Consider the following 12,928-nt stretch of genomic DNA (forward strand, 5'->3'; position numbering starts at 1 on the left):
TCATCAACTGCTTCCAGTTTAAAGAACACGTGTTTTCCCTAAGAGTCAAATGATAGGCAAACTGACGGCACATTGACATGCCCAGAAGTACTTCTTTCTAGTTATTTGAGCTTACAATATCTCCTTATCAGTCATACCTCCCTTGTCAGAAGAGAACAGCAGTGGTCAAAATCAGAGCTTGAATCCTTGATGGTGGATTATGAACTCAGACCAATGCAGCTAATTGCAAGAAAGATGTGAATACAAATAAAAAAATCACTTGAATCTTTAATTCTGGCTGGCACTGCTGACCCAAGCCCAGTGCATCCTCTTTAGAAACTGGGCTAAGCTATGAAATAGCCAATGACATGTTTAGATAGGAAAGATATGTGGTCTCTACCGTCTCTCCATTGGGCTGCACCATGCTCCTTTGAAAGCTTCACAGACTGTAGCCAGACAGGAGTAAGTGCCAAGTGCTCTCAAAACTCTTGGGCCTCACTACCTGCCTGAAAACTACAAGGAATAGCAAAGAGAAACCAAAGGAAACCCATCTACTTGACAAAAAGGCCTGGAACCTTCCCTTTATCCACAGAAAACAGGAGGATAATCTTTGGAGGATTCTAGAAGCCAGAACTCTTGCCACATCGATCGAATGTCTATGTTTGGATAAAGTCACTGAAATATGTGTGAACAGAGCAACCAAAGCAAACCCAGACTAGACCAAGTCATGATGTCTTGAAACTTGTCAATCATCTGAACTGCAGATAATAAACAAATTAAGGCCCACCTGAGAGAGACAAAGTAGGGTAAAGCCAGCAGAACAGCTGAGGCCAATAATTCTCGGTAATGTTGTTCCCATTATCGTATATGGCAGCATGCATGATAGGAATCAGGGGACACTCTTATGGAAGGGTGTTGCTCCCAGCTATGATGGCCACTACAGTTCAATCATGAGACTGAAATGAAAGGTGATGTCCTAGATAATGTTAGTTTTCAATTAGGTGGTTAGAAAATGGAGGAAGGAAAAGGAGAAGAAAAGGCCGTTTTCATTAGGTATGCAACTCCCAGAAGGAAAGACACACTGGACAAGGCAGGTTCAAGCATGTCCAGTACAAAAAAAAAAATGTATATTCAACAATGAAGTAAGCAATCTTAGCCAGGCTCTCCTACCTAGAAAACATTCTCCCACCTAGAAAACACGCAAAGCTCTCTTGCTCCAATCCCTTGATTATCAGAAGACCCTCTGACTGTTAATTAAATCAGCATTATGGCTTTATGATTTGCTTCACGTTAATGAAACATCCAGGACTTATCCACCTAAAGGTGAGCTAACAAAATTGAATTCCTTGACCTGCGAAGATCCTAAGCCCCAAACACTGCTATTTCTTTCCTCCTAACTCCCTCACCAGGAGGTGCAGCACAAACACTTGGCCCACCAAGGCCCCTTCCTGCTAATCAGCTTATTGCAATAGCATTAGCAAGTATTCCAGGGCCTACAGACTGCTGGCTCGGGGTTTGTTTGGACCTTCAGAAAACAAAAGAAGAGATTGTTTAGAGATTAAAAGAGGTATTGAACGAGGTTGTACATTTTAAGGGAGAAGGCCAAAGGCTCTCAAATCAAGAGCCAGGCGGAGTTGTTCATTAACTACCATGTATTTGGTAGTAGGGAAAGAGATGTTGTCAATAACTCGGTCTCTCATTCACCTCAGTGAAACATGTTAGCTACAGTCCCACGGCCAGGATGTGAAGAAAGTCAGTAAAAGGGCTAAGAAAAGACACTACCTTCTAACTTATACACTGCGTCCAAAGCCCTGTGTTCTCTAGGTAGTTTCTGTTATTATTAACCCAGAACAGGCAATGTCTTCAGCAAAGACCCCAGAAAGGTGGTGAATTTTGACCGGAGTCCACAGTCTTCATGGGTTCCTGTTAACCATCCTCTGAGAAGAGTTTTTACAAATTCAACTAAACATGAGAAAGCACACCTTTCTTTGTTCAGAAAAGTCTATTTATCCATGGGACCTGTTCACAGCACAGCACAAAATGACTCTCAGGCAAAAGGCACTGGGCTTCTCCAAGGGGGCAACTCCCTTTTATCCCACACGCATGTCTTGGACAGCAAATGTATTCTTACTCTGTCAGTTTCTCCTTCGGTGTTGCTCTGTCACATAAAATACTGCCCGACCTTTGACTCAGACTCCAGACAGTCGTCTACCTGCTGATCGCCCGGCCTCTGTTCAAACATGTCCTAATACTCTGTCTCTGTAACGGTCATCAGTAGTTTTCCATCATACTCAATGTCCTCCCTGTGCTTCAAAGCACCTCACTCTTTCTTCACATCCTTGCCCCTTTCAAATTAAAGTTTAGAAAATTGGTTCCTAGGTTGATGTAGTTCAAACAAACAAGCAAATCAAAGACTTGAGGGTGTTCTAATTCACTGGTTAATCAGAACTACCAGTATGTTATGGTCAAAGATAAAATTGGGATCCTACACTTAGATTAAAATTTATAAAAGACAGAGTCGAGAGGATCTCTGTGTGCTTGGTCTACGTGGTGAGTTCCGGGCCAGCCAAAGCTACAAAATGAGATTCTGTCCCTAAACAGCAAACCAAAAACTAAATAAAACTGATAAACGAGCATCGCTCACTATGATGAATGCTCTATGGTTGTGTTAACACAGGGTTGGGCGAGGGGTCACGGTGAGGACAGTTATGGATGCCCTCAGGGTACAACACTGTCTGCAGAGCACAATTGTCAAGGGAGACTAAAGCCTCCTCACCCTGTCTTCAGGGTTGACATGACCTTATCTGGAGTGTGTGTCTGGTTCGGTTATCTGAAATGTGTGTCCAGTTTAGTTATCTGGAATGTGTTCTGGTTTCAGTGCGTCACACTGGAAGGGAAACATTGGCCAGTGGGAGGAAGCCAGAGAACAAAGCCTTGGGGAGAGAAGATTCCAGGTCCTGTGTCTGAAGAGAAATCTCTCAAAGAGGTGGGCATGTTTATTTGCTGTCAGAAGGCCAGTGACAAATTTATAAAGAGGTTGGGCTTTGTCGTGGATCAAGAACATGGGATGTGCACTAAAAACAGATGACAAAGAGACGCTGAAGTATGATAGCACCAGAAGTCATGTCATCTAGCTTCAGAGTGGGAGGGGACTCGGGAAACGGAGATGTCCCAACACGGGACCCCATAAATTATTTTCATGGGAATGTAAGTCAACTGCTGTCATCTTCCAATTTCTCAGGACGAGCCAAAGTCTATGTTTTAACGTAACATGATTCAATTTGTAATTCTTGCCCGTATTTCAAAACAAACCTCCAGGACTAGAGAAGTGGTGGGGCCTGTGGTCCGGGGGAAGCCCAGCTTTGCCAGTTTACAAGATCCCAGAGGCAATTCTTGGTTTCAATAGAGTGTGGAGTTAGCATGCATGTATGGGAGATTTTACTGGGTAGTGAAAAACCTTCAAATACTTAGGGTTCCTGTATGGCGAATGGCTTCCCATCACATTCTGGGCAATGGAAAATAATGACGTTAACCTTGGTTGACAATGCACAAGAGATTCTGGAGAAAGCATTTCCTCCTTAGGCACAGAAATTGAATGCAATCATACAACAGTTGTATTTTCCAGTTTACAAAATGATATATATCATGTCATTTTTAACGTTCTTAGAAAATCTCCTCAAAGCGAAATGTGACGTTTCTGATTTACAAAGTGTGGACCGATAGTGAGATAGGAGATCATTTCCAGAAGCAAGTGGGCCATTGAGTAGCAGATCTGAGATTGGGTACATCAGAGCCTCTAACCCTGACAGACTCGAAGCTCAGGTCTGTAAGTAGCCTTTCTCTGGCCGTATCTACTTATTGTTGCTTTTAGACAGTTGCCCTCTCTCCCAAAGGTGTCTATACATTTCCATATCCTGGGATTCCTTCCTGTCCCTTCTATGTCTCCCTGGAAGCTAGGATCCTTCATGGGCTCTTGATGAACTTCTACTAATTTGGTTCTTTCTGCCATGGAAATGTCTGCCCATGTCTAGATGCCCCAAGCTACATTTGCCTTTGACATATGTTCAAAACACACACGTGCTATGATTCTCTTACATATCATCCCTGCAAAGATAAAAACCTGCCTTAATTTACATGCATGCAACATACAACACACACACACACACACATACCACAAACCACACACACACCACACACACACACACCTCAAGAGTCGATGCCTAGTTAGTGAATCATCCAATCTGTAATTCCTGTAATTCAATGAGGATGAAGAGATATCATTAGGTACAGCATCTCCCCCTCATAGCCATGTCTGCTTTCTTACAGAAATTTCACTTCTGACAAAAACCAGCCAGTGCCTTTTCCCCTACATTCCCAATGAGACTCAGTACAGACTTGTTAGTCTCGAAAGTAGCAGTTACTCCTGGTGTTGGGATGAACCTTATCTAGAAAAGGAGAACACATGCACACATGCACACATGCACACATGCACATTGAGACAAAGGCAACTTCCAGAAGGCTTGGTTTGACTACAGAAGAGTTTTTTTTAACTGTTAAGGGGTCTTCCTTGTCTCATAACCAACTACAGTGGCATCTTCTGATGCACTGTATTAAGCCTGGACAGCCAGGGGTCAATAAACAAAAAACGAATCATTACAATTTATATCTATCATCTAAAACCAAAGGTAAAAATGTATAGAAACTGGGAAAGATGCATAGAAATTGATAAGGGGAAACCCCCCAAATCCTATGCACTCAGCCCAAATGAGCTGCTCTGGTTTGGTTTACATTGTTTTCTGGTGTGGTTCTGGCTGGTCAAATGACCAGTTAAGAATATTTCGTAGAGCGAGTGTTCCGATGCTCTAATCTCCCTAGACAAGGTTCATATTTGTGTAGGTTACTTATTCTCCCTTTGTTGACTAAGTCAATAATCAGAATCAGCAGGTTTGAAGTCAGATTGGCAGGGATCAGCAGGCTGCCTTGGGAGGAGGGGGTATATAAGCCCCTTCACCAGGAGAAGTCATCGTAGAGATCCGCTGGCTCCTGACAGGATGGCTTCCCTTCGCCTGTTCCTCCTCTGCCTCGCTGGACTGATATTTGCGTCTGAAGCTGGCCCTGGGGTGAGTGGTCCTGTGAGTGACCCAGACATGGCAGGTAGACCTTAGATAAAGGAGTGCCTCCCTCCAGCTTTGGGAACTAGCTGCGCTATTAGGACAAGGCTACCCAGACTCTACATTTACCATTAAACTCCAAGAAAAGAGCTGGGGTTCCTCCGGCTCTGCCTCCTGTTGCTTTAGTGCATTCAGTCTGTAATGCTCAGTCTCTGGTGTCCTTAGATAATGAAGATATGAAATAAACATAGAATAAGAGATATAAAAGGACTGGCTGTGTAGTTCAGTGGTCTGGTGCATGCCTAGTATGTGGAAAGCCTTCTGTTCAATCTCTAGCGGTACAGAAAGAAAGAGAGAAAGAAAGAAAGAAAGAAAGAAAGAAAGAAAGAAAGAAAGAAAGAAAGAAAGAAAGAAAGATAGAAAGAAAGAAAGAAAGAAAGAAAGAAAGAAAGGAAGAGAGAGAGAGAAGATATATACTATCAGTGGGACTGTTATTATTGAATTCTTATAAAATATCTTTAATATATTTAGTAGACATATTTTGTATAGCTATTCTGTGGTCATACTTTAGCTCTTTAGCTAATCAAAATGTATTATTGATCTCTTTTTGTCTTTTATGGCCAACACTCTATTCCAGTCTCTGATGAAGTCCTTTAAAAGAGTTAATCGGTATAATTAAATGAGCCAGGAAGTATGTGAGGGTTATTTTACAACCAGAGAGAATTACTATAGCAACAGCTGATTGAAATGATCTCAAGAAAAAGCCCATTCTGTCTTTTGCACCATGCACCTTTTCAGTGGCTCCAATCGGATGGAGAGGCGAACAGAGCAATGGCTCTCAGAGGGCCTATTTTCCCTTTGAAAATTCATTATCCACATCCCTGGTGCCCAGCAGTGCATCTGGGGGCAGAAACTGCTCTTGCTTTGGAAACAATGCTGTCTATGTTACACGGAATAAAGCAGCTCATTAATTGTCAATACTTATGTTATCGTAATGGGATCAGCATGTACTTTTGGTTTTGTTCCAGATTCTGTAACCGGAAAGAACAAGCCCATTTACTCTGACCCACTTCACTGACATCTCTCTTGTCTCCTCTATGCCCAGGGTGCTGGAGAATCCAAGTGTCCTCTGATGGTCAAAGTCCTGGATGCTGTCCGAGGCAGCCCTGCTGTCGATGTGGCCGTGAAAGTGTTCAAAAAGACTGCAGACGGAAGCTGGGAGCCGTTTGCCTCTGGGTAAGCTTACAGAGCAGCCCACCACAGGATTGGTTCCAGCTTTTCATTTACTCCTCTGCTTGTTAGAGATAGGCACATGCAACTCACCAGCTAGAGGGCTCTGAGAGACAGCTCAGTAGTTAAGGGCACTTATTGCTTGTGTAGAAAACATGGGTTTGATTCCTAGCACCACAATGGCAGCTCGCAACTATTCTAAACCCCAGTTTCAGGGGATCTGGGTATCCGACATCTACCATGTATGTGGTGCACTAATTCACATGCAGCCAAAAATCTTATAAAACAAACAAATAAATAAACAAACACCCCCAAACGAACCTGGTAGCTAAAGAATCTGTTGGGAGGTTAAAGGTATGGGCAGAGACCTTTTTTAAGAAAGCCGCTTTCTTGTGTTGCTTAGAGCATGACCAGGAACCAGCATACAATCCAAGACTGAAGGGAGTAGAAGGGGAGGTCAGTACCCCACTGTCTAGCAGGGGTTTGCAACCCTTTTACATCACAGCCCACTTTAAGCGGACAATGAAAGTTATAGTCACCAGGGACTGAGGAAATGGCTCAGTCAGTGAAGTTCCTGCTCAGAAGATTGGGGACTTGAGTTGAATTCCCAGACTCCATGTTAAGAAGCCCAGCATGGTAGTACATGCTTCTAACACCAGCCTGGCGTAGGAGCTTAGAAACAGGGGGACCCTGAAGTTTATTAATTGCCAGCTTCCCTGAATAGGTAGGTTCATGTTTTGTGAGAGAAAACAAGGTGTAGACTAATTGAAGACATCCAGCTTTGAGCTTAGATCACGCAAATGTGTGCACCACACACATATACATCCCACCCACAACAATACACACACACACACACACACACACACACACACACACACACAGCATACATACAGAGAGAGACAGAGACAGAGAAAAATTTAAAAAATAAGAAAGTTAAAGACTCCATGGCCACAAAGAGGCTCAAAGACAAGCCTGTATAAAGCCATATAATTTTAGAAGTTTTCAAATTCCCTGGCACCCATGGGTGATGCTCAAGCTTTGAGTCCCAGTCTTAGAATCTCACGAAGGACGTGTTCATGTGTGCTAATTTATTAATGAAAAGAAAGGGTTGACGAAGCATCCTTCTGGAACTTGCTGCCATTACCCAGAATCAGGGGCTTTTAAAATGTACTCTCAGAACAGAGTAGCTCTGTGTAAGCCTGGCAACCTGCTCAGTAAGAAACACATCATGAGAGACCTGCAAGGCAAACCCAGGGGCTGGCCAATCTCAAGCCACCCACTAGCGTGTGTCAACATGACTTCACACCTGTGCCAGCCACTTAACAATTCTGTATTGTTCTGTTTTTTAACAATTAGTGATCTCGAAGAAATTGCTAATTACCCTAAACAAGCAAGCCAAGAGGGAAAACAGCAAAAGTTCCCTTAGCAGAACAGCTATACAGTTACGTCTCCTGGGAGAAGACTTTATACTAGGCTTTAATTGAATACCCAGAAGCACTAGCGTTCTTCACCAATCCCTGGGAAGATTGTTTTCTCCTGGTGCTCTTTTAACTGAGTTTCTGTTTGCTAATGTCTTTGTGATCACGTAAGTGTCGAGCACAGCATGCAAAGTGGCCAGGGGATTCTAAGTTGGAATGGAATGGACACCCGAATACTCACACTTTCTTGTGACTCTTCTTTCTTGTACCCACGCCAAAGAAAAAGAAAAGCTGGAGAGATAGGAAAGGGCATGGTCAGAGTCACTGAGGACAACTGCTGCTTTCGTTTGTCTTGGTTGTAACTAAATGGGGAGCAGTTTCTAACGCTGCCACTATTGAACTGATGTCTGGGTGAAATAGAAGTCACTTGGTCTTCCTTGTTGGCAAAGAATTGCTGAACAGATTAAATTTCCAAAAGGAGAAAGTCACAAGTTTCAAGTTCTCCTTTGTTTATTAGGCTTTCTGCTGTGATAAATTATACTACTTCCAAAAGTTACCCTTAGGCCATGGGACACTGGACTGACACAGGTGACTGCAGAGTTAGTCAGGGCAGTTTGAGACACTTTCAGGGACTCCAAGTCATTAAACCTGAATAAAATGGTGTGTGTGTGTGTGTGTGTGTGTGTGTGTGTGTGTGTGTGTGTGTGTTCGTGTTTGCCTTTTTGTGTTGTTGGAGATTGAATCCAGAGATATACAAATGTTAAGAAAGAACTTTACCACTAAACAACACCCGTAGACCTTAGCATTTCTTTCTTTTTAAAATTGTAATTAATTTATTTTCAGTTAGGTTCTCAACACCTAGTCCCATCCAGTTCAGAACTCACTACTTAAACCCAATTGCCCTCAAACTTGCAGCAACCCTGGTGCCTCTTCCCTAGAGCATTAGAGTAACAACAGATGACCCCACAAGCTTAGATTGGGACTTTTAAGGTAAACATTTTACTATATTTTGGTCTCATAAGACAAAATGCTACAGTAGAGCTGTACATAAAACTTCTTTGAGTTTCTTGCTATTTTATCACAAACACAAGAATTCCCTCCCTCTTGATTCCTCTGGACTTCTCTGCCCTCAGGAAGACCGCCGAGTCTGGAGAGCTGCACGGGCTCACCACAGATGAGAAGTTCACGGAAGGGGTGTACAGGGTAGAACTGGACACCAAATCGTACTGGAAGGCTCTTGGCATTTCCCCATTCCATGAATACGCAGAGGTAAGTGGGCACACTGACTTGTTTGGGTTTTGTTTTCGGTCTCATGAAATGCACTCTGCTCTTGATGTACCTTGGGCATGAGCTGGAAAGAGGATTCTACAGTTAGAATCCCCAGTGCTTGGGATGCAAGCACTTCTGAGTTTGTCTAAAACTCATTCTGCAACACAGCCTGAACCTGTTCACACTGCTTACGATTGGATAGCTGCATTTATACAAATATTCATTTCTCTGTATTTGTTTCTGAGGGCATTTCATAGTCAAAGAGAGGGTTCCCTATGCTATTTCTCTAAATTCTGGCATTTTCTTCATTCCAAAGCACATCTAGTGCTCCCAGAAGTTTAATTCTTGGCAATGCAGAAAATGACAACATGTTCAAAACCAAACAGCTCAATATCTAAATCATCAGGCGAACATCCCATGGCAAAGCGGTTTCTGAATCAAAACTGTTCCGCCCTTACGATCAGTCTATGGAGGTCTAGCCTCGTCTTACACCCACTTTACCAATGAAGACGCTAAGAGACGTTAAGTACCTCACCGAGGTCACAAGGCTAGTATGCGTTAGCAAGTGACAGAGTTGGCCTCTGTGTTGGTTAGTGTGCCTTCCATGCCTCAGCCAATTTCTGTGTAAGAAATCGAGCTAAACCCAGCCCCCATGGGATGGCATGGCTCAGGATGGCCTTGAACAGGACAACAGAGATGTTTGAAGAAACAATAGCTACAGCATCATTCAAATGTAATGAAATTGCTAAACCCAGGTATCAAAAAGTGATACAAAGGTGAAACAAAAAAAAAAAAAAAAAAAAAAAAAAAAAGAAATCGAGCTAAATCAAAGCCCAAAGCCACATGAGTGACCTCTGCTTGGCACCGGGCTCAGCCTCCCTGGCTCCTCAGTTCTCATTTCACAGAAGCGACTGTCATGGAAATAGCATCCAGGCCTGTTGGTCAGAACTGGAGATAACGAATCCCATCAAAAATAGCTCGGCATGTGACCTAGTTTGCTGTCGGTTGCTACGATAAACACCACGACCGAGAAGCGACCTGGGGAGAGAAGGGTTCTTTCATCTTATAGCTTACAATCCACCGTGGAGGGAAGCCAGACGGGGACCTGGAAGGGGAAACTGAAGCAGAGACCAGAAGGAACGCTGTTTCCTGTCTTGCTTAGCTGCTTGTCTTACACAACTTAGGTGTAAGAAACTTCCTCCCAGCCAGGGTCCCAGGTGGGATGATACCAAGGAAAATTAGGAAATATTCTTTGGAGCTAACAGGTCTCTTTGCTTGGGGTAATTTTTATGCATGGCCCTGTGCATGGTGTGTGTGTGTGTGTGTGTGTGTGTGTGTGTGTGTGTGTGTGTGCAGGCACACATATGTGCATATAGAGGCTACAGAAAAGCCTTGGATGTCATTCTCAGGCACTCTGTCCACCCCCTCCCCCTTCACACACTCTGCACACAAACTGTGAGACAGGATTTCTCACTGGCCTGGAGCTCACCAATTAGGCGAGGCTTGCCAGCAAAACCCAGGCTATCTCACCTCCCCAGCTCTGGGATTACAGACACTATAACACCAGACATGTTTACACATATTCTGGGAATCAAATCCACGTCTTCATAATAGCAAGGCAAGAGCTTAAATGACTGAGCTCTCTTACGTGGTAGATGGTTTTTTTTTTTTTCCACTTTTGGGGAAGAACCAAATGAACCCGGATGACAACGTGACAGAAAAGCAACTTCGAGGAGTGTGCATGGCGACATATGCCTCTCATCTAATGCTGGAGGCTGCGGTAGAACGCTCATGAGTTAGCGGCCAGCCTAGGCCAGGGGCTAGCGTTGAAACTCAGTGCCAGAGGGCTCACCTAGCATTCACAAGACTTGATCTATGGCACAATAAATAGCAGTAAATAAATACAACAGAGACTCTAAGACGATTCTCCCTCCATTTTTCTGGATGTTATTTTTGTGTTAGTTTTACTCTATTCCCCAAGCCCTCTTTACCATATATTTGGACATAAAAAGTCTTTATTCAAAGTGCGTTCGAAGCTGTATCCAAAATCTGTACACAAAATGAGTACAATTACATCCATCTTCTTTTTTTTTAAAGATTTATTTATTTATTTTGTATATGAGTACACTGTAGCTGTCTTCAGAACACACCAGAAGAGGGCATCGGATCCCATTACAGATGGTTGTGAGCCACCATGTGGTGGCTGGGATTTGAACTCAGGACCTCTGGAAGAGCAGTCGGTGCTCTTAACCACTGAGCCATCTCTCCAGCCCCACATCCATCTTCTTTAGTTAACATCTGTCCTGGGTTTGGCTCGCCGGCTCCCGGCTGTTGCTGCACCCATGTCGCAGACAGTCTAGTGATGTGAGAAGTGATTAATGGCAAAATCCGTGTCCAGAAACTTTCATGAGCTCCAAAACTTTCACTTGCGTTTCTGCCGAGCGCAAACCGCTTGTGTTGTAGAGAGAACCCTGTGATGTCTTCCCACAACATCTCTCAGCATTGCTTCTTCCCTAAAATATTCATCTTCTCACATTAGAAAATACAAAGGGGCGGTGGGAGCGAAATCCCTGGATTGGGATTCCTTCCTTTCTGGTTGGGCTGTCACTTGTAGAAACGCAGCCAACTTCAGCACGCAGGGTGCTCGAGAACGGATCCTGCCAACATTCTAGGTCTGGAAGTTTGTGTGGGGTTGACAACCACCATTCACCACAGGTCTTTTGTGTGTGTGTGTGTGTGTGTGTGTGTGTGTGTGTGTGTGTGTGTGTGTGTGTCAGTGTTTCCATTCTCCTCACTTTTCTCTGAACCCAAGAAAGTGAACAATAGCCTTCAGACTCTCTAACTCAGCTTGATCTGACCAGGGCCATCTACACTACAGAAGTAAACTTGCAAAGAGAGACCTGCAGCTCAATAGAAGCAGCTTACAGCTCCAAAGACTTAGGAATAATCTAATTATTCATCCCCCAGCCCCGCCCCAGAAAACAATAAGACAATCAAAGGACGATTACCAGTTTGGCAGTGAGCTTCCGATGAACACTTTGACTGTGGTTCCCACCTTTGGGCTCTGTTAGAACTAGCTGTCTCTCCTCTCTCCTAGGTGGTTTTCACAGCCAATGACTCTGGTCATCGCCACTACACCATCGCAGCCCTGCTCAGCCCGTACTCCTACAGCACCACTGCTGTCGTCAGTAACCCCCAGAACTGAGGGACCCAGCCCAGGAGGACCAGGATCTTGCCAAAGCAGTAGCTTCCCATTTGTACTGAAACAGTGTTCTTGCTCTATAAACCGTGTTAGCAACTCGGGAAGATGCCGTGAAACGTTCTTATTAAACCACCTTTATTTCATTCAAACTGGGTTTCTTTTTTTATTTCCTCATTGTTCTCCTCTGCTGCTAAAACCCAAACTCTTACTAAAGAATTCTAGAAAGTATTCGATCAGAACCTTTTAAAGAAAGGAAATACCTTTTGGCTCATGGTTTAAAAGAATCCTGTCCATCTTGGGGAAGTCATGGCAACTTGCTCGAGGCAGATAGGTCAGGAAGCAGAGTGGGCCAACTGTTCAATGTTTTACAAGCAAAGCATGTACAAAGCATGGTCTGTACTCGTTAAAAGCACACGGCCCGATTGGTTAGAGATGCACAGTAGTGCTTTCCCAGAGCATGTTCAAAAGCCCTGGGTTCAATCACAATACTGAAAAATGAGTCAAAAGACATGTTCTGAAAATGTAATATTTGGCTTTTCTATAAGACAAATCTAAGGGCTAATTGTGGCTGCTTACATTATGTTAATTTGGGTTCCCAGAGTTGTTTCTACAAAAATTCACACTGGTAAACAAAGTTGCAAGCACCCAATGGCCAGGCAGGGTAGACGGAGGCAGGACTTTTAGGATTCCCAAGGGAGGGACTGAGAGAGAAGGACGGA

General features: G+C 43.7%; 1 protein-coding gene across 1 annotated transcript; it reads left to right on the forward strand.

Annotated features, from left to right (window-relative positions):
• The first annotated feature begins 4,919 nt into the window (after positions 1-4,919).
• Positions 4,920-12,358, forward strand: Ttr (transthyretin). Its single transcript, NM_012681.2, is given in 4 exon segments — positions 4,920-5,099; positions 6,196-6,326; positions 8,872-9,007; positions 12,105-12,358. Coding segments are annotated over 4 exon segments (444 nt in total). The 5' UTR covers positions 4,920-5,030; the 3' UTR covers positions 12,213-12,358.
• The last annotated feature ends 570 nt before the right edge of the window (positions 12,359-12,928 follow it).

The sequence above is a fragment of the Rattus norvegicus genome, chromosome 18 (genome assembly GCF_021556685.1).
Source record: "Rattus norvegicus strain SHRSP/BbbUtx chromosome 18, alternate assembly SHRSP_T2T, whole genome shotgun sequence".
Lineage (NCBI taxonomy): Eukaryota > Metazoa > Chordata > Mammalia > Rodentia > Muridae > Rattus > Rattus norvegicus.